The sequence below is a fragment of the Theobroma cacao genome, chromosome 10, assembly GCF_053813885.1.
Source record: "Theobroma cacao isolate CCN51 chromosome 10, ASM5381388v1, whole genome shotgun sequence".
Lineage (NCBI taxonomy): Eukaryota > Viridiplantae > Streptophyta > Magnoliopsida > Malvales > Malvaceae > Theobroma > Theobroma cacao.
This window is the reverse complement of record NC_142648.1, coordinates 1,659,575-1,686,657: the sequence shown is the minus strand read 5'-3', so window position 1 is coordinate 1,686,657 and position 27,083 is coordinate 1,659,575. Positions and strand designations below refer to the sequence as shown.

General features: G+C 36.0%; 5 protein-coding genes across 17 annotated transcripts; 1 reads left to right on the top strand and 4 right to left on the bottom strand.

Moving 5' to 3' along the window:
• The first annotated feature begins 1,040 nt into the window (after positions 1-1,040).
• DAR2 (DA1-related protein 2) lies at positions 1,041-6,781 on the top strand. 2 transcript variants are annotated; one of them, XM_007009117.3, is made up of 12 exons: positions 1,041-1,255; positions 1,854-2,014; positions 2,401-2,488; positions 2,609-2,735; positions 4,063-4,183; positions 4,327-4,410; positions 4,540-4,659; positions 4,811-5,023; positions 5,101-5,163; positions 5,268-5,383; positions 6,063-6,121; positions 6,214-6,781. In XM_007009117.3, exons 1-12 carry the CDS (start codon positions 1,180-1,182, stop codon positions 6,534-6,536), a joined length of 1,551 nt encoding a protein of 516 aa, XP_007009179.3. In that variant the 5' UTR covers positions 1,041-1,179; the 3' UTR covers positions 6,537-6,781. The 2 variants fall into 2 exon arrangements, with proteins under 2 accessions (XP_007009179.3, XP_007009178.3); XM_007009116.3 differs by having other exon boundaries at positions 1,830-2,014.
• Positions 6,782-7,319: 538 nt separating this feature from the next.
• Positions 7,320-12,348, bottom strand: LOC18586002 (uncharacterized). 10 transcript variants are annotated; one of them, XR_016028890.1, is made up of 9 exons: positions 11,970-12,348; positions 11,035-11,211; positions 10,728-10,877; positions 10,159-10,331; positions 9,985-10,052; positions 9,829-9,869; positions 9,399-9,500; positions 9,178-9,270; positions 7,795-7,935 (listed from the first exon to the last, which is right to left on the bottom strand). XR_016028890.1 is itself a non-coding variant. In XM_088810719.1 (7 exons), the coding sequence occupies exons 1-7, from the start codon at positions 12,195-12,197 to the stop codon at positions 9,474-9,476; spliced, it is 864 nt and encodes a 287-aa protein (XP_088666845.1). In that variant the 5' UTR covers positions 12,198-12,348; the 3' UTR covers positions 9,272-9,473. The 10 variants fall into 10 exon arrangements, 4 of the variants coding, with proteins under 4 accessions (XP_017984810.1, XP_088666845.1, XP_088666846.1 ...); XR_016028891.1 differs by having other exon boundaries at positions 9,178-9,230; XR_001929880.2 differs by lacking the exon at positions 9,829-9,869 and having other exon boundaries at positions 11,970-12,346.
• Positions 12,349-12,814: 466 nt separating this feature from the next.
• Positions 12,815-16,305, bottom strand: LOC18586001 (BEL1-like homeodomain protein 9). The gene is made up of 5 exons (XM_088802604.1): positions 16,144-16,305; positions 15,630-16,035; positions 13,661-14,031; positions 13,507-13,567; positions 12,815-13,395 (listed from the first exon to the last, which is right to left on the bottom strand). The coding sequence occupies exons 1-5, from the start codon at positions 16,233-16,235 to the stop codon at positions 12,922-12,924; spliced, it is 1,404 nt and encodes a 467-aa protein (XP_088658730.1). The 5' UTR covers positions 16,236-16,305; the 3' UTR covers positions 12,815-12,921.
• A 569-nt stretch (positions 16,306-16,874) lies between these two features.
• On the bottom strand, positions 16,875-20,116 carry LOC18586000 (protein NRT1/ PTR FAMILY 5.6-like). Of its 3 annotated transcripts, none has more exons than XM_007009110.3 (4): positions 19,951-20,116; positions 18,577-18,794; positions 17,895-18,439; positions 16,875-17,800 (listed from the first exon to the last, which is right to left on the bottom strand). In XM_007009110.3, the coding sequence occupies exons 1-4, from the start codon at positions 20,093-20,095 to the stop codon at positions 16,918-16,920; spliced, it is 1,791 nt and encodes a 596-aa protein (XP_007009172.3). In that variant the 5' UTR covers positions 20,096-20,116; the 3' UTR covers positions 16,875-16,917. The 3 variants fall into 3 exon arrangements, with proteins under 3 accessions (XP_007009172.3, XP_088666791.1, XP_088666792.1); XM_088810665.1 differs by having other exon boundaries at positions 18,607-18,794; XM_088810666.1 differs by having other exon boundaries at positions 18,577-18,713.
• Positions 20,117-22,752: 2,636 nt separating this feature from the next.
• LOC18585999 (ras-related protein Rab2BV-like) lies at positions 22,753-24,731 on the bottom strand. The gene is made up of 3 exons (XM_007009109.3): positions 24,624-24,731; positions 24,131-24,324; positions 22,753-23,489 (listed from the first exon to the last, which is right to left on the bottom strand). Exons 2-3 carry the CDS (start codon positions 24,293-24,295, stop codon positions 23,001-23,003), a joined length of 654 nt encoding a protein of 217 aa, XP_007009171.1. The 5' UTR covers positions 24,296-24,324; positions 24,624-24,731; the 3' UTR covers positions 22,753-23,000.
• Between the last annotated feature and the right edge of the window lie 2,352 nt (positions 24,732-27,083).

Below are 27,083 nucleotides of genomic sequence, written 5' to 3'. Positions count from 1 at the left end.
ACGTATTGTGCGTTTTGATCCCGATGGGCGCATGTTGAAAATGGTGTGAAAACTTATACACTCTGTAAAGTATTGTCTGCTTTGACCCTCGATTTGAATTCATGGCTCCCCTCTGCATCCAAAGTCTTGAGTGGTACATAGCAGCAACGTGCAACCTATCGTTCGCTTTGGTCCTGCTGCTGGACCTGTGGCACCATGCAACAAGTGGAAGTAGAATCTGAATCAATGAAGTACCAGGTAGTAATGGTAAGTAAACAAAGCAAAAAATTGATGCTGAGTTTCTTCAAGTGACTGATTGTTCTGGTTTTTTTTTTTTTCACTAGGTGATTGTAAGGACCAATGCGAAGTAGGGAACCTGGAAAGCAACCAAGCTGGTACCAACTTCTAGTTTGTCATCTTTACCCCCACCATTTTCATGGCTACCAAAAGCTCTTATGATTTAAGATTTTTCATGTTTTATTGTTAATTAATCTTGGTTGCCCACTAAAGAAAAAAGAAGAGAAAAGCAATGTGAATGTTTTGATGTAGCTGTCCTTGTTCCTACCATTCTCCAACAACTCAAAGAAAGTATCCAAAAGAGCAAAGCCCCCGTATCTGACTTTGCAGGAATCAAAACAGAACCCTCCCAAACAGCAATCCCCCTCGAGCAACAATGGCAAACAAGTAAATGAAGAGAATTCCATGGTCATTTTCAACCAACATCACCTTTTTTTTTTTCTCAGCAAAATTCCTTCAAATAATTTCCCCACCTTGGGAAAAGAAAGAACAACTGCTGAAAGCACCCGATCTAGAAAGCTATATAAATTCCCTTATCCAGCTCAGATACATAAAAAGCCTTTTGCTTTCATGGCAGAGCAAATTCTAAACCGTCCACAAAGTTTTAATTTTTTTATTAAATTTTAATTTTTTAAGCTTTGGGTTTTTCTTTCCTTTACTCAAATATTCCTTCCACTTTCTCAAGCCAAGAATCTCTTCTTCTCTTTGCTTACATTCCCTCCTTCCGATTCTTCTTCCTTCTTTTTATCTTTCCCTCTATATCTGTCTCCCCTCTTTTAACAATGCTTCTTTCTGTCTCTCTCTTTGCTTTCTCTCCCCCTCCAATTCTTTCTCCTCTTGGTGTCGTTTTCATCCATATATTCCGGCGATTGTTGATAAATATATTCCGTCACTTCCACCACCATGGCTCCTCCTCCTCCTCCTCCTCCTCCTCCTCCTCCCTCAAATGTCAACCATCTTTCTCACCCTTGCATCTACGGTACGTTCATAGTCTTTTTCTTCTTCTCTGTTTCCCTCTGTTCCAGTTCAAATGTGTTGTAGACTACAATTTTTCTTATAATTCCAATTACCGTTTTTTGTTTCTAAGTTTTTTTTTTCCGTTTCGTGTCCTAAAACTGTTTGTTAGAGTAATCCAATCACCTTTTATCGAGTTTCTTTTCATTCTGTTTTCCTCTGTTTCAATAAAAATTGTCCTTTTAACCATTTTTTCATGTTTCTTTCAAGCTGTTTTCCTCTGTTTTGAACCAAATTTGTTTGATAAAGTTCTTTGTTATAGTATGGCAATGATCAGTAGGCTCCTCTCAACAATTTCGTCGAGTTTTTTTTGGTTGTTCTGTTTTCCTCTGTTTTACTTCCAACAGTGTACGATAAAATTCTTTCTTTTAATATTACGATGGCCTTTTTTTTTGTTCTATAAACACTCCTTTCAAGTATTATTTTTGAATTTATTTTCCTTCTGTTTAAAATGTTTTGTTACAGTAATCCAGTGCAGGTTTAGTTCATTTTTTTCAGTATACCTTGTTTGTATGTATTGAAGTTTTTATGGAAAGCAGGGGACTTTGCTTCTTCATACACAGAGAGAAAATCAAGGCTTATGAAATGGCTGGGAAAGCTTTTCAAGACCAGTTCAAGTAGTCGCCGAGGAGGAGGCAGTAGCGGCGGAAGCGGAACTGGTGGCTATAACCCACATTATCTAGGGGAAGAAAACATGGTTGTTCGTGCTCCAGCTAGAATGCCGGTAACTTTAAAACTTTGTTTTATTTTTTTAACAGAAATGTTAGTTTCTAAGTATACGAAGAAAAGATTGGATTAACTTTTCCATGAAAAGAGAGAAAACTTAGTCTTCAAATAATATGATGGTTTCTCTTTGTGCCACTATCTTTCTCCATGGATTGCCACTGTTTCCTTTGGTTGAATAGCAGAATCAGGATTGTTATTTTTACCACAGTAAACAGCTTAAGAAGAAATCCCATCATGTATTTCTTTTCTTGAGCTAGTTTCCATGAAAAAAAAGTTGGCTGAGCCATTTGAATTTGTAAACTTGTCTGATAGAACATTGTGCTTCTGTGTTGCTTACAAGGTTGGGAAACTTTTTTTGATAGCTCGTTTGGTTTATGTCATTAGGATGGTTGCCCTAGAGTGAGAAAGGAGCAAGAGGAATTAGATCATGCAATGGCACTTTCTTTGTCTGAAGGTTTGGGAAAACCAAGTGGTAAGTTTTTACATTGTCCAAACATCTTCACAAAGGTTGATCCTCCATGACCCTCATCAGCCTTTACTCTCTTTTTATCTCTTGCTCTATGCTTACTGATTCCGGTCTTGATGTTTGCAGGTTACAATGAATGGTGGATGGATGATAATTATGGTGGAGCTTTACCAAGGGCAGCCGATGGTGGTAGGATGAATTCATCAACATATCCTCGTTATGGCACTATGCAGTTTCATCCTTCTGGGAATAGGTAAGAGTCAGTTTTGATCAACACCATTGTCGGGTTGTACATGGAATGGTCATAGTCAAGTTCCTCCCATGCTCTTCATCTTGTAGTTGTTGGAGGGCTTTGCTAATACCATCTTAAAGAAAGAAGAGAAAAGTAAAAACAATCATATCTTATTTATTTATGAAAAAATTATGAAGAATAACCCTTCTCAATAAGAATATTTTAAAAATAATTATCAAAATAAATTTAACTATTTTTAGTCATATTTAGTTAAGACTCGACAAAAATACTCTTGAAACTGTTTTATATAAATTAAACCATTTATCACAGTTTCACTCCATTGGTGCTTCCGATTTCTCTCTCACCACTTAGCTCTCTCTAATGCTATCGATCTCTCTCTCCCGCGCTTTTAAGATGGCAAATGATGATTTTGATGTACTTAGGGTGGGTGGCTATTTGGAGTATTTTATTTTTAAATATTTTGGATGAAACTAAAGCAGTATAAATGGCTACAGATGTTTGAAATTACTTTTAATTAGATTAATTCGGAACCTAGATGTCAATAAATTCAAGAATTTGAAGTTTATAACCTGAGAATTTTAAAGGAATTTTTTTTTCAATTTTTAATCAATATAGGTGTTTTAGATAAAAAAAAAATTATGTTTTAGTTTATGAAAATATGTTATTTAATTGATGTCAAATTGTTCAAAAAAAAAAAAAAACAGAAAGAAATGAAGAGAATTGAGGAGATTTGAAGTTTTGGTTTGTAAGTAATAATAACATTTTAATCATAAAAGTGTAATCAAATTTTTTTAAACATGATGTATAACAACAATATTTTTATAATATGGCGTGTAATAATAACATTTTTTTCAACATGACGTGTAATATACTTTTGTATATAGTGTGTAACAACAATATTTTTTTTTAGAATGACGTGTAACAACCTTTTTTAATTATACCATGTAATATATTTTTGTACATGACGTGTAACAACAATTTTTTTTTTAATATGACGTGTAACAACATTTTTTAATTATGATATATAACATGTTTTTATACATGACGTGTAACAATAATATTTTTTTTTTCAACATAACATGTAACAATTTTTTTTAACTATAACGTGTAACATATTTTTGCATATGGCGTGTAATAATAATATTTTTTTTTAACATGGCGTGTAACATCGTGTAATGGCTTGTAACATCATTAAGGGTAATTTTATCCAATTTAATTAAAAACAATTAAAATTATGAAGAGAGTTATTTCAAAAAATACTTCATATTTGAGGGCTAAAAAAAATTAATCTTTATTTGTAATATATGTTTATGCTTATGACTTGCAGAGTATGTTCTGGCTGCCATTATGACATCGGCTATGGCAATTATTTGGGATGCATGGGAGTATACTTTCATCCTAATTGCTTCCGTTGCCATTCTTGTGGTAATCCAATCACCGAGCATGAGGTAGTCTTATTCATCTTTGGTCCCAAGAGTCCAATTTCCTTCTGCTTTCGTATTCTCACTGTATCAAGTTGAGCTTTAACTTGTCAAAGTTACCAGAGAAATTAAGCATAATGCTCTAAACTTGGTTTTCCTTGCTATCCAAGTTTTCTTTGTCAGGGAGGGATCCATATCACAAAACTTGCTTCAAAGAGTTGACACATCCCAAATGCGAAGTTTGTCTCGAATTCGTAAGATAACTCTAGCTTCTTCAATTTAAAAATAGTAAAGATGACTTGTGTTTGTTTCTTTCTTGATGATATCATTTGAATTATTAGTACTATGAATACATTCTTATTTTCTGTCACACTGAATTTCAGATTCCCACAAATGAAAATAATTTAATAGAGTATAGGTGCCACCCTTTTTGGTCCCAAAAGTATTGTCCATCGCATGAGCATGATCACACAGCTCGCTGCTGTAGCTGTGAACGTTTGGAGGTATGAACCTAAGCCATTGCTAGGAATTGTTTGATACTATTGAAACAAAATGTGTGTTAGAACTTCCATTTTCTTCTAACAACAACCGTTGCTGTTGGTTATTGCTGTTTTCTTTCTTTGCCCCATTCTTCTTCAAATTTTCCTCCGGAAGTCTTGGAACGTAAGATACTATTCCCTGGAAGATGGACGGAGTTTATGCTTAGAGTGCATGGAATCTGCAATCATGGACACTGGTGATTGCCAGCCTCTTTACCATGCCATCAGAGACTATTACGAAGGATTGAACATGAGATTAGACCAACAAATTCCCATGCTTCTTGTTGAAAGACAAACACTTAATGAAGCGATTGTTGGAGAGAAAAATGTAAAATATGGACTCTTGCTCTTTGTTGTACACTTTTGTTTCATGGATCGGCCTTGATTCAGTTTGGTTCTTTCCAGGGATATCATCACATGCCTGAGACAAGGGGTTTGTGTCTCTCTGAAGAGCAGACTGTCACCAGTGTATGTCAACTGCACTAATTGTATGGTTTTGCTTTGTTTATCGAGATAAGTCTGACTGTAGTACAATAATTCACTAAACATTGTCTTCACTTTGTTCATTTCAGATACTAAAGAGACCGCGAATCGGAGGCCGCCAACTTATTGGACTGAGAACTCAACCTCAAAAGCTGACAAGGAAATGTGAAGTTACTGCCATTCTTGTTCTTTATGGTCTTCCAAGGTAAACTCTGACATGATATTTCTGATGGCATTTCTTCTATTCCCCTTGCACTTTGTTTTGTGGGTCAAGTTTAAATCCCGGCATTGCTTCTTGTTTACTAAAATTATCTTGCATTCTGTGATTATCACACTTCCTGCATTAGAACTTCAAATAAGCAATCAAGTGCATTATAATTCGAAATGACAGGGGCTCCCCATGTTAATATTACTCCTGCACTGTTTTGCTAGTATCTGGCTTCCTGATCAGAATATGGTTTGAGACATGAGGGAGTGACTATGATAAATATTGGAATGCATACATATGTCTAGGCAACATGTCTTAAGAGACATGTGAACAAGAGGCACGAAAATGACAATTACCCAAGTTGGTTTTGTATCTAGTTAATGTTTCCAGCTTGTTGAACAGATACATCTGAAACCACTCCGAGTTCTAGAAGAAAAAGAAATACTCAGTTCAATACTTTCTGGTCTGAAATGTTCTTGAGTATTCACGATCAATTTCTAGTTAAATGGATTCAATCTTATTCCAAACTCTGAATTTTGATAGAGCAAGTTAATTTGTAGCTGATCTATAGTTTTCAGTTAATCTACTGCATGCTGAACTGAACTTTTTAAGGCTTATTTATTTCTTCCAAAAGTTCAAACAGTAGTTCTTACTTGATATCTTTGCTGGAATGCAGACTACTAACTGGGGCAATTCTCGCCCATGAATTAATGCATGGCTGGTTACGCCTCAAAGGTAGAGAAGTGTATCAATCCTCAGTCTTGGATAAATTTTCTCAATGCTTCTATAATTTTTTTCTTTGTTCATTTTCTCCATGAATAATGCAGGTTATCGAAATTTAAATCCCGAGGTAGAGGAAGGTATCTGCCAGGTTCTATCATACATGTGGCTTGAATCTGAAGTATTGCCAGGATCAAGTAGCAACAGGGCATCCTCATCAGCAGCAGCTTCTTCGTCCTCTTCATCCTCAAAGAAAGGAGAAAAGTCTAATGTAGAAAACAAGCTTGGTGAGTTTTTCATGCACCAAATTGCCAATGATTCTTCGCCTGCCTATGGGGGAGGGTTTAGAGCCGCCAATGCAGCTGTCAATAAATATGGTTTACGTCGTACCTTAGACCACATACGCCTGACAGGGAATTTCCCATTGTAAAACTCTGATTCTGTTACCCTCCTTCCCCCATAATTGTCCCTTGATCAAGAAAAAGAAAAAGAAAGAAAAAGATCAGTGCGTATGTTACAAGTATTCAGGTCATGACAGAAGATTGAAACAGCTTCTTCTCCCCAAAATTTTCATGGGGTCACCATGACAAACACGCGGTTAAGATGATGTGTCAAGTTCATAATAACTAGTTTTATTGTTTGTTTAATAAGAGAAGTTCTTCTTTTGGTCCCTTACTGTAACCTTCACTGATAACACAAAAAGATCAATAGCAGAAATGCTTCTGCACTTCCTGGAATAGAACAATAACTCTTTGTAAACCAGCAAGTGAGCTGACACAAGGCAGCACGGTTACCCAAATACTCCCGGCACAATTGTTGAGAAACTGCATCCTTGTTTTGTTGATAGTTCTTCAACCAAACTAATGGAGGAATGGGGGCTGTCCGAAGAATTTGTGGGGAGTTCTGTTCTCACTCCTAATTCCCCCCAAAAAACGTTAACTCAAGATGTCCTTGGAAACAAACGATATTCAACATGCATCCAAGTACACAGCAATGGTAAGCTTCTAAACTTAGAGATTTAGGAAATATCAACAAATAATTAGCAGACAGGTAGAAAGAAAAGCAGGTCCTGACGTCTTCATGAACAGTCTTTGACATCAGGAAGCCAGCTTTGCAAACCATATCCAAGTACAGAGATCAAGGCAGCAACTGCAATTGCAGAGATCACTGATTATAAGATTACAGAAAACCAAAAATTCCAAAAGGCTTATGAAACAAGTAAAGACAATCCCCTAACTTATGTTAGAGAAGGTACAATATTACTCAAATTTGAAGTTATAAATGTATGGTACATATGCCAGTGATCTACACAATATGGTCAAAACTTGTACTTGGAACAGGAAATTTAAAATGATCACCACCGGTATTGCATCCTTGAGGATGCGGACAAAGCCATCGAGTACACATGAAATGTAAGTCACCATCCATCTATTTACATGGAAAAATATCTCTCACAGCAGCATCACAAAATTTTGCCACTGCAAGAAGAGCTATGAAAGTTAAATGTGGTGTGCTATCACATAACCAATTTTAACCAACCCATTATTTCAGTTGCAGATCAAACATCCAGCGAGATACCATCACGAACTATAATTTTGCAGTAACATCTGCTAAAAGCATCTTCAATGTTTCATAGGTCATGAAACATATACCGACACCTGGCACCACTTTGTAATATTCAGGCACTATCCCTCTATACAAACCACGGAAGCCTTCAGTCCGGAATATGTGCTTAAATGTACCAAAAAGCCCTGTTGTGTAAACTTGGGCTCGTCCACCAGCCCCCTCCAACTGTTTGCGCCGTCTAATGAGGTCCAAAGGAAATATTGCTGCATTTATACAGAACACAGATGAAAAGAGTCATCCATTGCTTTATCCAACACATTAATTCATGGAAGAAGATATCGCCAGGCACAAAAAGAAAGAAATTAGTCTCTACTAAGAAACACAAACCAGAGATTAGTCTCTACTAAGAAACACAAACCAACTAAACCTAATTGTACAGAAATATTCAAGGTCATGATGAAACAAAATTTTCATGACTAATGCTTAGAAAACTAGTTTCAACTGCTAAAGTAAACAATCCAAGCTATCAATAAACAGCGTGCTACCACAAACTATGATTTAACTACAAATTTGAAAGAATCCTTCAACAAATACTTTCATGCCAACCAAGAAAATATGAACTCAAGGGTCATCACCAAGACTCGGTAAGTAATGATGTTGAATCTATAACATCAAATCCATAAAATCCCAGTAAATGTGTTTATGAAACTATACTGCACTCTTGGAGAAAAGTTTGTATGGTGTGAAAATTCAATGGTGGGTCAAGTCCAGGAGAAAGCAATTGATGGTTGAACTGCTACATCACTTTTTCAGATTGAACTTTGCAGCTCAATAATTCATTGATTTAATAAATATTTTTAGTTCAAGAGAAAAGAAATTGGGATGATTAAGAAACCATAATATCACATCCAATCAGAAAAAAGAGAAAGAGATGAAATTGTGATGTGCTGAACATGTCTTACTAGGTGAGCCGACAAGAACAATTGTTGGCAATCTATCTAGGTAATAATGCATGTTTTGAGTGGTGCAATCACCCCTTACAGACCTTTTATAGCAAATGAAAGGCCCAAGAGTTGAAACAGGACCAACAAGATCACCTTTGCTATAAAGCTAGAAGCCTGGTTATTACCCAAGGAACCCTAAGTGAATGAAAGATAAACTCTACAGCACAAATGTGGCAGAAACCAAGTAAAGGTGCATAATCTCATCCACAATTGCAAGGTGTAGGACTTATGTGACTTAACTTCAGCGAGGAGCACCAATTAGCTTCCATTAATAAAAAATAAGAAATTATTAGCTGGACCTTGTCCGCACATTTGAATCAATATTTTTTTAGTAAAAACATCTGGCTTAAGTTATCTTCAGTGAGTGGAAGGCAAATAATTGCTGAATTTACTCCACATCTGATACAAATTGATGGAGAATTCCAGGAAAATTGCACCAGCCAAGCCTGAAAGACTCCGATCCATTAGGAAATGGCAAGGAAGCCTAAATGAGAAGCATACCTCAAGGAGGATACCTCTCACACTGATATCTTGAAGAAGCAGTATTAGTTCACCTGAGAGTAGAGCCAACCTATTATGGAACAAACTGCAATCCTTGGGGAGAAAAGTTGTTGAAAGAAATGTTGTAGAGTGAAGTTAATCCAAGAATGATTTTTACATAAGAATAAATAAAGGTAGACAAATGACAGAGAAAATGGTAAATTTCTTGTTGACTTCCTTACTAAAGTTCTCAAATGCCAGACAAAAAACAACTCCGGTTTGGGTCTCTGGTTCTAGGGTTCAATCGGTTTAGATACTTAATGCAGAGCCTGCACCACAGCCTGCTTCTCTGCATCAAAAGCATAATAAACAGCTAAATGGATTAACCTCTACACTTGGATAATGGCATTGTTAGATCAAGTAAATGTAAGTATTTCAACCAAAAACATCTGCCAAAACAGCACTGTTAATTTAGAATTGATAGAGTCGCTAAAGCTTTGGTACAGTTACAGCAATCATTTAATCCATGCTTTACAGAAGTATTAAAGCAACAATTTATACAAAATGATATCAGCCATATCTCTGTTTTCTACAGCTGAAAATAGACAGAACATTTACCTAAAAGACAGCTATTCATGAAAAACATAACAATGCAGTAAAGTGGACACTCACAGTTATACTCCATTTCAATTGCAAGATTGAATATAGTTCTCCTTTACATGATAAATAACCAAAAGAAAAATAAAGACAAAAAAGAAGACAAAACACAATCAGATTTTGGGAAACTGCAATTAAGTTACCAACACAGCTCGTCTAAAGATCACTCACCTGTTGACGACGCAATCCCTGAAAGACTGCCACAAGATAGACTGACCAGAACAGTAGAATCATGGGGCCTGATAGAAAGTTAATTATAAAAAAGAGAAAGAAGTGGCTTAGAAAAGCATGATGTATTAAATAATGATCACAAGAAGGCACAGTTTATTGATCAAGAGTAATCACCTCTGTGACTGCCAGAAAGATCTCAAGCTCTCATATACCGAAAAGCTAATTGCTATGCTAGGTCCAACACCTAAAAGTGTCGCTCCAAGTCCCTTGTATAGGCCCAAAACACCCTCCTCTTTGCATATAGTTTGTAAAGCATGCCCAATGCCTCTGTAGTATAAAACATTTGTCTGTATAAGAAACAAAGCAGAGAGGTTAAATTAATTGCAATTACTCAATTTCATAACTAAGACCAGTCCTAACCCAAATGGGGGCACATGCATGCATCTCTGTTCATGTAAACTAGCACTTAATGACAAAAGTTTGGTTGATATCAGAAAACATAAACAAAGAGAAAAAGATAAACATTATTAACCTACTTTAAGCAAGGAAGCCAGCTCAGAGTAGTGGCCAAGCAAGGGAAAAAATATTCTAATGCGCAGAAAAAACCCAATAAAAGTGCAGAAAGCAGCAAAACCTTGCCAATGAGTGCTTTTTGCAACCTTTTGAACAATAATATAAATACTGATAACAAGAAAGCAAATAATTTGCCTGCAAACATTTTGTGAAAGGCATATGGATCTAACCTGGGCTGCAAGACGTGTTCTTACAAGATCCAGTGGATACGTAGCAGATGCAGCAGTAATTCCTGCCAAGCCACCACCTAAAAAATGTATGCAAAGGTCGGTGCTCATATGTTCACTATGACTTTCCAGTCCTGGGAGCATATATAGTAACTGAAACAAAGAATAAAGATCAAAATTTAAGAATAAGAATGCCCATGAGAAGGTCACAGAGGATCAAATCCTAACCAGAAAAAAGAAAAATTCACCGAAATACAGATGGTATTTTATTGTACTAGAAGGTATTCATCTCAAGAATCTAAGTACCAACCTTTTTATAGCGCTCATAGGCATAAAAGTTCAAAGAAGAATATGGTAGACGATGTGCAATTGTAACCAGATTCCCCTTCCAGAAGGCTCTGAAACCTTCTTCGCCAACAATACGTGATGCTTCTCGCCATATACTAGCTTTTCTTAATGTTGCAGCATCAGAGTGCATGCCTTGCACCTACAAAGTATGATGACGAAAACAAGGTAAAATATCAAGCAAATCCAGTGGTTGCCAACTCCATGAAGAAATAATATTTCAAGAGAGAGATAGAAAATAAAAAATCAAACAAACAACTGGAACCATAATTAATAATGTAAACTACAGCAGATGAGAAGCTGATCATAATTTCAAGCATATGCCACAAAGATTAGTTCTGTTACTTTCTGTAACAAAAACAAGAATTCAACAGATAAAGGATGGACAATAGCAACATTCTACTGGAATCCATGGATAAGGGCTCACTGCAAAGATGTTACTATATCACATCACTTAGTTTTCCTTGAATAATTTGACATGAACAATATCACAAGGGGTGAAAACAATGTTCTCAATCCATAATAGCTTCATTTCCACCATAAATAGATATTCATGCCAAATTTCAAGATATTTGAACTTCATAGATTAAAAAACTAATAGCAATAGCTAATAACAGAATCAAATCATTTCAAGTTTTCTAATTGACAAATTGAAAAAGAAAAAAAAATCAGTGCCAATGACTTATAAATACATAACCAACACATCACAAAGAAAAAACCTTGTACACATTTATCAATTCACACCTCATATGTTAATTTCTCTAAGCCAGATAATTATCATCTTTACTGCAAAATCCACTTAAAAAGCCACCTACTTTTCCCAAAAACCATCTCAAACAAAAATAACCCAAAAATATCTTAAAAAGGGTGAAAAAAGATATTGAAAAGACAAAACAAAACCTGAAAGAGAATGGTGAGACGAGCAAGAGGTGCAGTGCAAGTCTTGCTTAAAGCACCAGCAACCCCACCAGCAAGCAACTGTGAGACAGTCCCGATCTGGGTTTTTTGTGCTTGCAATAACTCTTGCTGCTGCTGTTTAAATTTCAAGGCTGTCGTGTCCACCCCACTTTTTCCGCCTCCTCCCCCATGGCCTGGATTTACGACCCCAACTCTCGCTTCTGTTTGCATAGCAAACTGTAGCAAAAAAAAAAGTACAAACTTTGCCCAAAGATTGGAACTTTACTAGGAAAATACGAGGCTTTGGTTTTATAGAACAAAATAAGTTAAAAAAAAAAAAACCAAGCTTGTGAATATGAAGCTCAAGAATTTTCTTTGGTTAATTTGCTTTTCCTATGCTTCCACTCAAAGTTTCAATCTTTTGGGACGATGTCGTTTCCATTTAGATATCAATCTAACTCCACCAAACCGACTTCCATGGTTGTCTGCAGCCGTTGATCTGTTTGACTTATTATCCAAGTCAAACTTTCTCTTTCTTTAAAGTTATGATGGGAACTGTGGTAGGTGATTTTTACAGCTGTCGAATATGTGGAGAGGATATTCTTTCAAGTGAGATTCTTTGGAGTGGCGTGTTGAGTGACAGCTGTTAAAGATAAGTTTGGAGTTTACGGTCGGTTAGTTAAATCCTCCATTCAGAGAGTTCCACGTGGACAAACAACGTTGTTTTTTGTTTCTCGCGAGATGTTGCCGGCGGCAGCCTATACCTTTCTTCATCTAGAAGAGAAATCAGCTACGGAAGTGACTATCTTTGTCCCCTTGCACACATTCTTATGAACAAGCAAAGAAAATAGAACAAGAAAGACTTCGAAGTTCCAATTATATTGTAAAGTACCAAACTTTCTAAGCAAGATACAAGAAATAAACAACATATGAACAAAACTCTGTGTTTTGCCTATCAAAAATTCTTCCCATGGTGCTGTCTTTCAACATCAAAACCAGCTTTCAAGCTCAGCTCACCATCAGTTTTGAAGTTGAAATTGTGACATAAGTTCATCGGCATTGGCGGTGTTGAAAAGTCAATCCCATTGTTGTCCTGATTGAGACTCAATGCTAGACAGAAATTGCTGGTGCCAACTCCGAGATGGTGATTGCTTGGCAGACTGGTGTAAGCTAATGCACTCTTCTGCAGCTTGCTTTGCTCATCTGGGTAGAAGATGTTGTTTCTTGGGCGTTTATTTTGGATATTCTCAACTTCTTGGCTTGCAATGAAATGTGGCAATTTGTCTACGAGGAGCTCAGATGGCAGTTTAGCATCTTGGTTTGTAGCTTCCGATGATGGTTTCTGAGATTGCCTTAATTCAAGCATGTGTATCTCTTCCACCATTGGCTTCCAGAGTCTTACTCTTGCATTGATAAACCAATTGGAAACCTATACAAAATCTCATTTCATTGCTCCATTAGCCAACCCGGAAGAGCACAATAATTATGGTTCTCGTTGAAAAGGATGCTGGTAAAAGATTTAAGAAAGCACAAAGTTCACCTGAGTCCTGGATAGACCTGTTTGTCGAGCTAACATTAGCTTTTCTGAATCCGTAGGATAACTGCCAAGAGTATAACAATTTGATTCACCACCATTAACCAGGCAGAATTTAAAGAAAGTATTCATGGAGAGTAAAACTAGGACAGTCACTTACGGGTGCAGGAAGTGTTCAAATAGCCATGTCTTGAGCACAGCAACTGCTTGATCCGGAAGTCCTCTTTGAGATCGCCAAAGAGGATGCTGAAGAAAGGTCACGTTCTGAACAGGATTTTGGTTACTAATCCCTTGATCAGATGTCCAAAGGCTTGGAACATTATTATCTTTACCCACAACAGCATTATCAGCAGTTTTGTCTGTGAACCGAATTTGGTTCAGGATGGCACTCTTCAAGCAACTAAAATGCTTTGCAATGGCTTTGAAAGCAAAACATACATATGGAGCTGCATTCCCAAGGCCGGAAACACATTTGAATGATGCAACAACTGATTGCATTTGCTGGCAGTACAGCTTGTATTTCCTGTATACCTGATGGAGACGAAGGAAGAGCAAATTGGAACATGTTAATCTCCTTAAGTATCAATGATTTTTAAACCATATTAAACAATTTTGCCTAACAATTATCTTGGAACCTGTAACAGTTGTTAAGCATCAACTACAGCTTCTATCTATAGATAGCAGGGAAAATGAATCTTAGGCAGCATGCTGCCTTCAATTTGATGTCTGATCATTTCAGACTAAACTTGCACATCCCCCCGGCCTCCAGAATCCAGAGAACCTTATAATCCATCAGAAGAATTTGTTTTCTTCCCACCATTATCATGGGGAAGATTATCCTAAAATCTAATTCTTCTGAACATGTAGTTGCTCTGCTGACCATCATCTTCTGTGTATTTAATTGAGTACGGACAACGTGATGCTACAGTATCCTAGGTTTCTGTTAATTCTTCCTAATTACTCCTCCCTTGGTTCACTGATTAAGATTGGAATATCAAATATGTTTCCTGAATTACCACGATTTGGTGCCTGCATTAGCTTTCTAGCTATCTAAACATGTAAAACACCTAGCTGCCAAGCAATTTAAAATTTTAAGCATGCAGTTAATGGAAAATAGAACAAGTACTTTCCAGGGCTCCTTATTTCTTCTCTATGCGTATAACCCTACTAAAGCTCCTATCCTATTTTTCTTTAAAAGAATTATACTCTAAATGATCAGATCCCAAATAAGAAGCAGTAGTTCTCCTTTTTTGTGTCTCCCAATGTAACCCTTACAAACTCAACAAGACTCTCTAACAGAGAAAGCTTCAGGTTCAGATGCAGCCTAGAGGGCTTTTTCCCCACTGTCAGTGCAGTGCACAGAACCCACACTCACAGAGATGCTACCAAGGACACAGCAGAGATGATGGCTATAGTAATTTTAAAAAAAAAATATTCAAAATACCCCAGGCAAGCGAGGAAGAAGATTGTACAGAGAGAAAAAAAGAAGAGATGAAAAGAGAACAATACAAAGAGAAAATGCAAAAACAAAACAAAACAAAAAAGGAACAGTAACATGATTTATTATGACAAGACAAGACATCTTTTTGCCATCTCTACTAAAATAAATCAGATATCTTTCCCCGAGGATACTGATTCTTTGACAGCAACAATTAAATCATCAGTTACACTCAATTCAATTGAAAGGAATTGAATATCACAATCATCATCTTTTTCTCCTTTTTCTTCCTCATAAATGATCACACCGTATCTTCTCATCTATAGTATATTCACTGAAGATCAAATACAGTTTTCCATTATCATTTGCACTGATGCAGTTTTTCACCATTTGAACGTATAGCGTTCATACATTGCATCCTTGTCATACTTTTTCTTTTAAGCTAAAGCTCTATACTTGCATCAGTAATTTAGTAAGCTAAAGCTCCATTTATTGGTTTCCTGGCAATAGTTTAAACATGTTGACCATATCACACTTTTAGTTTTAGTCATAAAACTGGAATTGAAAGTTACCTTTTGCATGGAAGAGAAATGTAAACAGCAACAGTTTTTGCATTAACTTGAGAAAAAATCAACTTAATCAAGTTAAATATTTGTATTGTGTTGACAGATATAGGAAGAAACATGCATACCTCATCCAGCATCAGAACGAGCCTTGAGTTCTTCCAACGATGCTGAATTTTATCACTGCACGTAATTGGATCCTTACCAACGTCACCATCACCTAAGCTCTCCAATGGAAAGTCTAAAACTCTATAATCAACTCCACAAAAATCATCTAAAATCTGCTGTGCAGGCGTCAAAAACCTTGAACTCTTCAACACAGATGCATAGCCAGTGAATGGACCAAGTGGAACAGAACTTCTCATTTGACAATTCTGCTTCAGGAAACCTCCCAAGATTGAATTCTCATTGCTCTTTTGTGCATCCAAGTTCAAAGGGAGATTCATGTTATCCTGGTGTTGAAAAGATAGAGACAAAGATAAACCCTGGTCGTCAAAGAACTGGTAGTTAACATCTCTCGGGTTTTGCATTGTGCTTGAGCACAAAGATTGTGGGAAAGTGTGCATGAAAGTTGGTTGAGAAGAAGAAGGACAAAGCAATGCCGGTTGGTTCAGTTGGAGAAGTGGAGCTTGTGAGGCTTGCTCTTCTTCTTGGTTGGTTCCAATGGTGACTCTAAGCCTGTTCCTTCTGTTTTGTTGTGGTATATGGAGGGGTTGATTATAACTTCCTTCCATGTAATGAAGAGTGAGAGAATGGTGCTGGGTGATGATGGTTGATGGAGGAAATGAAAGGGGTTATGAATTAACAATCTTCTGTGCCTTGCAGACAGTCTTGTGCAGTTAAAGCAGAGAGAGACAGAGATGATCAGGCACTGGACGTGAAGTCTGAAAGACAGAGGTAGGTCACGCTCTCAATCTCAAATATGTGGACTCTTCTGTTATGGCATTGAGTATAGAAAGACTTTCCTACTACGTCATCTAACAGCTATTGTACTTTTGACCATGGTAATAGTAGAATAAATAAATAGTATATATATACACTAAATAATATATTGATCAGGATTCCTTAGGATTCTATAATTTTTGTTATTATTTTGGTATTTGGCATATTAGACCAATGAGTCTGTATCTTATACAGATATTATTATTGACGAGAATTGTACATACTATATACATGAAATTTCACGTGACCTATTGACACAACAATAGGTAATAGTGTGAGATTTTTTGTAATGTGGCATGCCATGTTAGTGGTCATAATAAGAGTTAGAGGAAATGGTGTGTTATGTTAATAACTCTTATCATACTTAATTAATATGTCACGTTATTTTTTATATGTATAAAATATAATAGCGATCACTTAAATATTGTCACTTAATTTAAGATTCAGTTTTATGTTATTTAAATCAGAAAAGATTTACACAATTAGCTCTGCCTCATCACTTTTAGGGCAGTCAGGCACAAGAATCCCTCTATCTACATTTTTGTAAGTATAACTCCTTGCCAAGAATATATAAGCACAGAAATTCAGTAAATTTATGGCTGCTAGCATCCAATAGAAATTATCCAAACGACTTATATTCAGATCCTTGCCAATCCAACTTTTGCCTCCTTTCCTTGTGATATGATCCACAATTATGATTAGGAAGCTGCTTAGGAAGCTTCCAACTCCAATCACGCTGAGATAAAAGGCTATTCCTAAGCTTCTCATTGAATCAGGAGCTTGATCATAGAAGTACTCTTGCAGGCCAACCAAAGCAAAACCATCTCCCAGGCCATTGATTAAGTATTGAGGAGCAAGCCAAAACACACTCATAGACAGTGCCACTTGCTTCCCACCTTGCATAATCTCTTTCTCCACAGCTTTCAGCCTTTTCATTTCAACACATGCTGCAGCAACCATGGACAGTGTGGAAAATATCATGCCGATGCCTATCCTTTGAAGGATATTTATGCCTCTTTCATTGCTGGTAACCTTCCTTAGAAATGGAACAAGAATCTTCTCATAGATGGTGACTGAAACCATCATTCCAACAGCAGTGAGAGAATAAATAGATGCTGGTGGAATATCGAAATTATGGGTGATCCTTCTGTCCATGGTTGCAGCTTGTTTGACAAAGAAAGTTGAAGCTTGTGCCACACCTACTCCAAATATTAAAGAAGTAAGCCAAATGGGAATCATGCTTAAAACAAGCTTCATTTCCTCAACTTTTGTCACTGTTGCTAGTCTCCAAGGATTGTGAGTCTTCTCAGTTGAAGTGTTTTCCCTGTCTTCAACAATTGCAGCTTTGTCCAGAAACCTGCTGATCAGATTAAATTGATTAGAATCTCTTTTACCTAAGCCAGATTGGGCAATCTAATGAAACTTAATTGTTTTGAACTTCCTTAAATTACCTAAGCCTACTTGTATGACATAGAAGCCTTCCTTGGGACAATTTCAATCTTGGTACTTCATATAGTAAAGAAGGATTGGAAGGATAAGGTAATTTTCTCTTCCTTATGGCTGCAACCAAAACTTGCAGTAAAGGAGTTAAAGGACTCCCTTCTGGTAAGCGGTATCGATAATAAATCTTCCCCATGTAAAAGGTTAAGATTGTGACAGCCATAACTATAGTGAGGATAAGATCTGCAACCCCCCAGCTGACTTTGTCTTGAACATAAACTATGACTATCACACCAAGCAGAAGTCCACAACAAAGTGCAAAGTTCCACCAGTTGAAGTAAGACATCTTCTGCTTCCTTTCTTCCAAGTGATCATCATCAAACTGATCTGCTCCAAAGCTCTCAAGGCAAGGCTTGTGTCCTCCAGTCCCAAGGGAGATAAAGTACAGTGCAAGAAAGAAAAGCACTTCATGAATTTTCCTTGGTTTATGACACGCTCCTGCATTGCATGGCTTTATAACTGGGATAAACTCAGACATCGTCAAGAGGCTCAGACCCTGGTTTCCACATTAAAAAAGAACATATGTAAGGCTGCGTACATTAGTTTAATTAGCATGGGATTTATCTCATTAGTCATAAAAGCCATTTCAATTTTAAAATCAAGGCAGTGTTTATTCTGATTTTATGCAATTACCAAGAGATAAATGAGGGATGAAAGCAGAACCATTGTGAACCGGCCAAAGTAAGCATCTGCTAAGAACCCTCCAGCTAGAGGCATTATTGTTGTGACTCCTGCCCAGTAGTTAACATTCTTTGCAGCTGTTTCCAGGTCTTGATGAAGCACATTGGTTAGGTATGAAATGAGATTTGTTGCTATTCCAAAGTAGCTTAGCCTTTCACTAAACTCAATTGCTGGCCAAAAGTTGGCAGGGAGTTAATAAAGTTTTCTGAATTTCCTTCCTTGATTGCCAAAAGTTTACAGATCTCATTGCACATAATAGTAGCCTCTAGTAATTAGTTTCAAAGCACAGTCAAGATCGATGATTCATGTCTAAACGGATTCTGATCTGTCCACTACATTAGGATAATCCTTGCTTTGAAAATTAAGGCAAGAAAATAAAGGTTCTAACTTACTAGAAACTAAGGACTTGGATCACCATTATGGGTAAGGCAGTGTCCAATGAAGGGGAGGACTACCCCTTTCGATTACTCTTACCCATTGGATTAGAATTAGCCAAAGATGAAAGCAGGAGATTATTAGGACTAATGTACTAGCTCCCCTTAAATACTTTTCCTATTATCAATCAATAACTTCTAATAAACTTAATTGTTCTCATCAATGCATAGGTGTGCGGAAGACTATTACTTGGAAAATATCTGATATAAGCTCAGTTGTTAGGACTGATTGATCTACAGTCTGCACATAATCATGGAGGCACCCTGGAGGCCAAAATTCAACGTTCTATTTGTTATCATTTCCTTCTTTTGATCAAGTTTGTTTACTAGATTTATGAGAGAAGCAACCCTGAAATAGTAAGTCTAATGTCTTTTAGCTTCCTTTATTTCATTTCAAGCAAAGAGCTGTCAAATATCAACAAGGTTTGGCAACCTTGATGGAGGCAAAATGCTTACCCCTGGCGACAGACACTAACACACAAACATACCCTTGCAAAGAAGAAAAATTCACAAAAATGTTTAAGCCAACTGGTTATTTGGCCCTTTTTTTTCTTCAATGAAGTTAATGTCACATGTGAGCTGACTGTTGATAACGATAATTAAACAGTGCTGGTCAAGATAAAGGCAGACATTAGGCTTCCCTGACCTCATCCATGCACATTTATGTCCCTAGACATTATGTTACTATACATTATTACTGTGACATGAAACCTACTATGGTCTCCATTTTATATATGACTCTGAAATCTTTTTCTGAACTAGAAATACAGCATGTTGGTGATTGACAATCACCAAATAATTGTAAGAAAACAGTGAAGAATATGTCAAAGAGCAAGGTTTTGGTATATTGTGCTGGTAGAAACTATTGCAAGCTTAATATAGATATACTTACTAATGATAAAGAGAGAGGCTTTCCATACACCAGTGGAAGCTCTTAGAGGAACTTTTCCCTTATGATTAACAGATGAATCATGAACCCATTTCTCTTCATCTCTTCCTTCATCTTTAGCATCCTGTCTCTTTGCTTCTTGCTCCATTTTAAGTTTACTAATTAAGAAAGAAAGAGTTTTGATGGTAAGTTGAGGGTATGCTTGGTACTGCCTTTTATACTAAAAAGTAATGGGTTTTCCATCATGTTTGATTTTAGAGCAAAAATTATTATTTGGCTTATCTGGCTTATTCCTTAACTTTTTTTAGATATTAAACTCACATGTCGCTGTTACATGCATATGGAACAGGTATCCGTGTGCTTATTTAGTTCCATATTCTTTCCCCTTTTTCATTAATTAAACCCCAAATATTCAAAGAATACTTGGCCATATCAGTTACAAATAAAGCTTCACAATGTGCAGATATGGCTAGTATGTGTCAACATGTATTCTTGAATTAGTGGCAAATCAAGCATTTGGGATTTACCCATGTTAGATTTAGCATGTATGAGGAGGATGAAAGCCTGAAAATTTTGAGGATGGTAACAGGTTTTCTAGTTTGGCACTCAATCGTTTTCCTGTCCAAGGCAGATAGCTGGCTTTTTGTCTATATGCTATGGAGAGATGATAGCATTCAAATAGGAAATAAGATTCTTAGATTGATCCTCTTTCTGGACAAATCTGTTAAAACAACAGAGCACCCAATTTGATATTGTATGATAGTAATTTGCAATTTCTGGTCAAAGAAAAAAGGGTATGGTATCAGTATGTAATTGAGTACATGTATGGTTTTATATGCTTTACTAGCCTATAGGTCTCAAGTGCTTTTCCTAGGAAAAATTCTTCAAGGCCTTTATCTTACTGAAGAGTTTAAAAATATATACTTATTTAAGCTAGTTAAAACTTTTGACTGCTTTTTTCCTCTAGCCGTGTATTTCTTTTGACAGTGAAATGCAGAAAGATTCCACCATTCTTTAAGATTATAAAACTCAAGACTGTTTGCTGGTTTATCTAAAAAGCTTGGCCAAATGATCTGTCTCCAAACTGATTATTTGAAAATTTATTCTTTAATAAAGGTTTTTTCATCCACTCTTAGTGCTCAAGGGCCAGATTTATGATAATCTTGTTCAACTTTAATCTCTAAGAATGCTCTAAACCAAAGAGTTAATCAAATCTCTAATGCTAGATTATGTAGGCCAGAACAATCAGATTCTCCTAGTCGTCTCAATAATTTCCTTAGATTCTCAGCCTATCTCTTTGAACTACTGTTTAATGAAACCTGGTTGCCCTACCCCATAGAGCAAATGCAAGTCTGTCTTAGTAGCCAGGTTTCATGTGAAGCTTCCTTTTACCCCCCCTAAGAGCATACCTTTGGAGAATTCAACTTTTGTTAATAGGATTCCTCATGGAATGCATGAAGAAGATAACAAAAAAAAACAAAGAGATGGAAGAGCAAAATCTGTCCCCAAGCCATGGCTGCGTGATTAAATGTTGGAAGTGGGGATCCTTGACAAATCTCTTTATAATATTCAACTAAAGAAATTCATATGCCATTCTCTTTGATTAAAAAACTTTCATCCTTTGTCATTGGCATATATTCAAAGTGATCTGCAAAATCAGAAGTTGCAAGAACATAAGTTGGGGGATTGCCCTTTCTATTTTCCCTGGATTCTGTCAGGTTCTGCAGATTGACATTAGTAAAAAAAGAAAACATTAGAAAATCTTTTTTCTTGTGGATGCCTAAGATAATAATAAAGGACCAAAAACGAATAGCTGGTGACAGTGGAATAAATTCTCTAGAGATGGTAAAGTTTGGTTGTGAGTTGTTGTGTTCAGTGTTCACCCTCTTTGACTCCAAATTTCTACAGCCTTTCCCTTTTTTGACATCAAAATGTGAGGCTCTCTTGAGCAGACAGTCATGTAATATGCCCTTGCTTTGAATAAAGAATCTTCAACTTAGAAATAACTCTATGAACCAGGTATTTTCAACTTTTTTTCGGTGCTAAGTACCTGAAACTAATTTCAGCTAAAATCTAGTACTATGAAATTTGTTGGATGCAGAAAGGATAAACAAAACAAAAGGAAAAGCAGAGATTAAAGTTGTGAAGAAGACTCCACATCTCATTTTCTTTTACTTTTGTAGCTTGAAGAAAAGGATCTGATATTGTGACTACAGATTGGGTTATGTCTCAGTTAAAGAAACCCTTAACTGAGGAATTGAATGTATATTAAATATCTTGAGAAGTGAAACCTTATTACAACTACAGTAGCTGATAAGCAAGTTAAACACTCTTCAGAGACCATCCCATGTTCAATCCATGGCAGCAGGCCAAGATATCCCCAGACATCAGGAACTTCCATCTGACATCCCATCATCATCTTTAAAATGGTTCCCTCTCTTTATGGCCCTGAAAATTAGTTGCTCTTGCTAGGAATCATAAAAGAAAATGTACTTCTTATATCGAAAAGAAGCCCTCAGTTGTTATTCAAGTAATATAAATGTTTGAACTGTCTAATGACAGTTAATTAGGCAAGAATTGGGATTTGTTTAAAGTCTGCTATTTGCAAACAACAATTCATCCATACCACATGCTCATGTACTTAACCAAAGGAAAGGAGTTTACAACATGAATAATTAACAACAAGATTTATTGCAAGTTCAAAGAATCAACAAAAGCAAGGCCAGGAAAGGGAAAAAGGAAAAAATGAAAACAGAATCAAGTGCTACGCCTTACAACACTTCTTCTGCCTCTCCCTTGCCTATACTTAAGAAATATACTAGGTAATTTCCCGTGAAACCCTCTGCGGATTCCAAATCAGAACATGAGACTGCCAAAATCCTCATATTTTCATCTTAATATTGTACTTATGAAGCAAAAACCTGTTGCTACATTGCCCTGAGATGAAAATATCTTAAAAACAAAGTGGTTTTCACGTCTGTCCCAAGGGGGCACAAAATTTGGCTGGCAATGCAACATTTCTGTTACCTCTTGTACAGAAAAAATTTTACCTTCTAGGTAGAACAGCAAGCTGATCTCTTATTTTCATTTCCTGACAGATTGGACACATTAATGGTAGTGCCTTGAGGAAGGCCAGTGGTGGAAGCTGCTTCCTGTGCTGCCAATGCCTTTTTGCTGATTATCTGGTAAATATCCAATAAAACTGTCTGGAATGCTTTCTCAATATTGAAAGATTCCAGTGCTGAAGTCTCGAGGAACGAGAGACTTTCCTTCTCAGCCAAGCTTTCTGCATCTTCTGATGAGACTGCTCTAAGATGATTCAGATCAGACTTGTTTCCAGCCATCATAATGACAATGTTTGAATCTGCATGGTCTCTCAGTTCACGCAGCCACCTCTGGACATTGTCAAAGGTTTGCCTCTTAGTTATGTCATAAACCAAAAGCGCCCCGACTGCGCCTCTATAGTAAGCACTGGTGATGGCACGGTACCTCTCTTGACCGGCTGTATCCCATATCTGTGCCTTAACTGTCTTCCCTTCTACCTGAAATGCAAGAAACAACTCCTAAGCTCAGGCAGAAATACGCTAATCAAAATACTAGATGAAAGTCTAGCATAGAATATCTTCTCAATCCCTGACTTCTCTTCCCTTGACCAAATTTGTTCTTCCCCATGTCTCATTATTTTTGGGATAATTCCAAATGAACTTGAATGGAAAAAAGACTGCTATATCTCAACTTCCCAAAACAATGTGCAAAATTTAAGAAATGTGTCTTAGCATACTGATAAAAGAAAATAGAAAAGAAGAACAAGACTCAAAGTCTTAAAATGACATCAGATGCTGGTAGTAATTCCACTCTTCCATACTCAAATGACAACATATCTCATTAATTGTACTTACTTAAGGTGCAGTAAGAAGTATGTCTGGCTATTTTCATCAATGGCTAGTTGCCCTAATGCATATAGTCTTGCTTGCCTGAGAAGAAATTAAGACTTACTTCAAGGAAAAGTACAAAGAATTTTTTTCCTTTGGAATTCAGATTTCATCAACATTGTTCGGCCGCTTGATTCACAAATTTAGTGTCTAAATTAATGGAAAGTATCAGAATCATACAGTGAGAATGATGCAGCACTGACCAGTAGAAAAATTGTCAACAAAGCATATATGTATAAATAAAAGCCAACCTGAAGAGTCCTTGTTGCAAATTCGACACCGATAGTTGACTTGGATTCCAAGCAAAACTCGTTTCTCGTAAATCTCGAGAGAATGTTAGATTTTCCCACACCCGAATCTCCGATCAATACAACCTTGAATAGATAATCATATTCATGATCCACTTTATATGCCATTTACACAATCTCTTATGGTATCCAAAAACCTGCTCAATCACACAAAAAAAAAAACAAAAACGAAAAACAATGAATTAACTTTCATTATATCAAACAATCCAAGCTAGGCTTAAGCTTAACATTGTTATATATTTCCAATGAAAAAGAAGAGAAAAAGCAATGCATCAGTTTCTTTTCTTTTCTTTTTCCTCTTCTTCTTCTTCCCCGTTTCTGTCAAGACCTTTTCTTGAGAAACAAACAAGGTTTGAAAACAATAGACTAACCAATAAATAAGGATTGATTACTATTGATTATTGACAGAAAGGGGTGATCAGTGAAATTCAGAAACCTGGTGTTGTCTATGCTGAAAGTTCTTGCATGGCGAGAGAGAAAGGCTCGGTAGAAGGAGAAGGGAAAGCAGAGCAGAGAAGAGAAGAGAAAGGAAGCATGCTTTCCATAGCCAAAGAGAAAAAACAGAATAACGGATGAAAAGGCGCTTAAAACGGTCTTTCAGTGGGACCTAACCAGCTAAACTCAGCCACTTTTAAATAAATTTTGTTTTCTTTTATTAAATTTATTTATAGGGAAAGATTGAATTACATTTTCTTCGCCCATTGGACGGTTAAAAATTTCATGATTAATGGGGTCTGGACATTGTTGGCTAAGTCAAAGAATCACAACACCTGAATTAAATATAGAAGAAAAATCAATGTTTCCGAATAAATACAATACTAATACAATTTATGAATAAAACATTGATAGAATGTTTGAATACAACATCCTTAGCACACTACAACAAATGAAAATGGTATCCAATGAATAAAAAACTCAACACCAAACAGGTCAAATTATAGATAATTCAATAGCAAATCTTTTAATTGCTAGATTTACTGGACAACTGAAAGGCTGGTGGGATAATCATCTCACTACAAATCAACAACAAAAAACATTAAAAGCCATTACAAAAGACAGTGAGGGACATGAGGTAGAATTACCTCGTCAAAAAGATTTTAATGAAAAGCAAATACCTATAAAAGCACGACCAATCGAAATGAATAAAGAAATAGAAGAATTTTGTAAAAAAAAAAATTCAATATTTATTAAAGAAAAGCCTTATAGGAAAAAGTAGTTCACCTTGGAGTTGTTCTGCATTTTAAAGAATGCAGAATTAAAAAGAGAGATATCAAGATTAGTAATTAATTATAAACCATTAAATAAAGCATTACAATAGATTAGATCTTCGATCCCAAATAAAAAATTATTAAATATTTTAGTAAGTTAATATTTTTTATTGTTGGTTTTTCTATGAAAGGAAAAATTATCTTAGTTTTTAGTATTTTAGTAGAATTCCCTGATTTGTAACCTTTTATGGTTTTAGTAATGATATGAATGGAGTATCTAAAATGACATCTTGGGTTATATTTTTAACCATTAAAAAAAAAGTTTTAAATTTGATTCCCTGATTGCATACTTCTGCATTAGGAATTTTGTATGTAAATTTGAGTTTACCACCATTGACAATTTTTAGTCATTTTGATATTTTATCATAATATTTTGTTGGAACTATTCCTTTTTTGATACAGTTTTGATCTGCACCGTGTCAAAAAGTGCTATCATTTCTGTTTGAAATTCATCATTGATTAAAAGATGTGTTTTGATTAGATATCTTTATATTGATACTTATGTAAGAATCATCATATATTCTTATGATTTTTGTTACTCTGATTCTGTATATGAGGAGGACCGTTCTATCTGATTTTCTGAATTTATTAAGCTTTCAACCTGATATTTTATTTTTAGTTGTTCTTTTTTAAGTTCAGAGATTTCTTGTCTTACATTTTTTATTTCTATATGTAGTTCTTCTTTTGTTGTTTGTTTTGGCATAAGGTTTCATATTTATCGAAGATGAGATTTTTAATGTTGTACGTAGTTTCTTGATTTGTCATTATGGGTTTATTAATTTTTTTTATCGAATTTTTTAGTTTTTCAAGATATTTTTTTTAATGTTGAGTCTATATATATATATATATATATATCAAACAGGTTTGGTGTAAGCATTAACCCACAATTTAATACAGACAAAAAATAAGAAAAGATCCAACAAAGATTCTTGACAGTTATCGATGACAGGATCACTTCTGACAGATCAGGTTGGACCATGTTGATCAAGTTGGTTGTGCTGAAGAACAAACAGGGGAGCTAGCAAGGGTAGTTACGTATTCTGGACTGTGGTCTATGCAAGATTATTTGTTCGGGTTCTCATTCATTTGCCAATGGAGCTAAGGATCATATCCTTTTGGTCAACCGGTGCACCTGATGCAGAAACTTACAGACAAGGAGGATTGTGTTGTCATAACAGGGTGGAGGATGACCAAGGATAGAGTGGAAGCATAGAATTATGATTGGGTCATGTCTTTTGCTTTGTTTATTTCAGGCTAAAACCAGACAAAAATACTCAGACAACATTCATGAATAAGCTTGCGATAAGGCCTGCCAAAACTATGACGTCCAGCAGCATGCCTTTTTAATGGAATTGACTATTAATTTTTGACAGTTGGGATGCCATTGTTCTTCTTCCTGTTTCGGACTTTCATTGCCTAATTGATCTAGAGAATTGACTGATTACTTGTCCAAGTCGTTTTATATCGCAAAAACATATGTAATCAATGGGAAAAACCTCACTTTCCACTTCTAGAATATATACATTTGGAAGAAGACTGATGATTATTTTTTCTAGAATATACACGTTTGGAAGAAGACTGATGATTATGTCCAAGTTTTATTCGTTCAAAGCAAAATGGCAGATTAG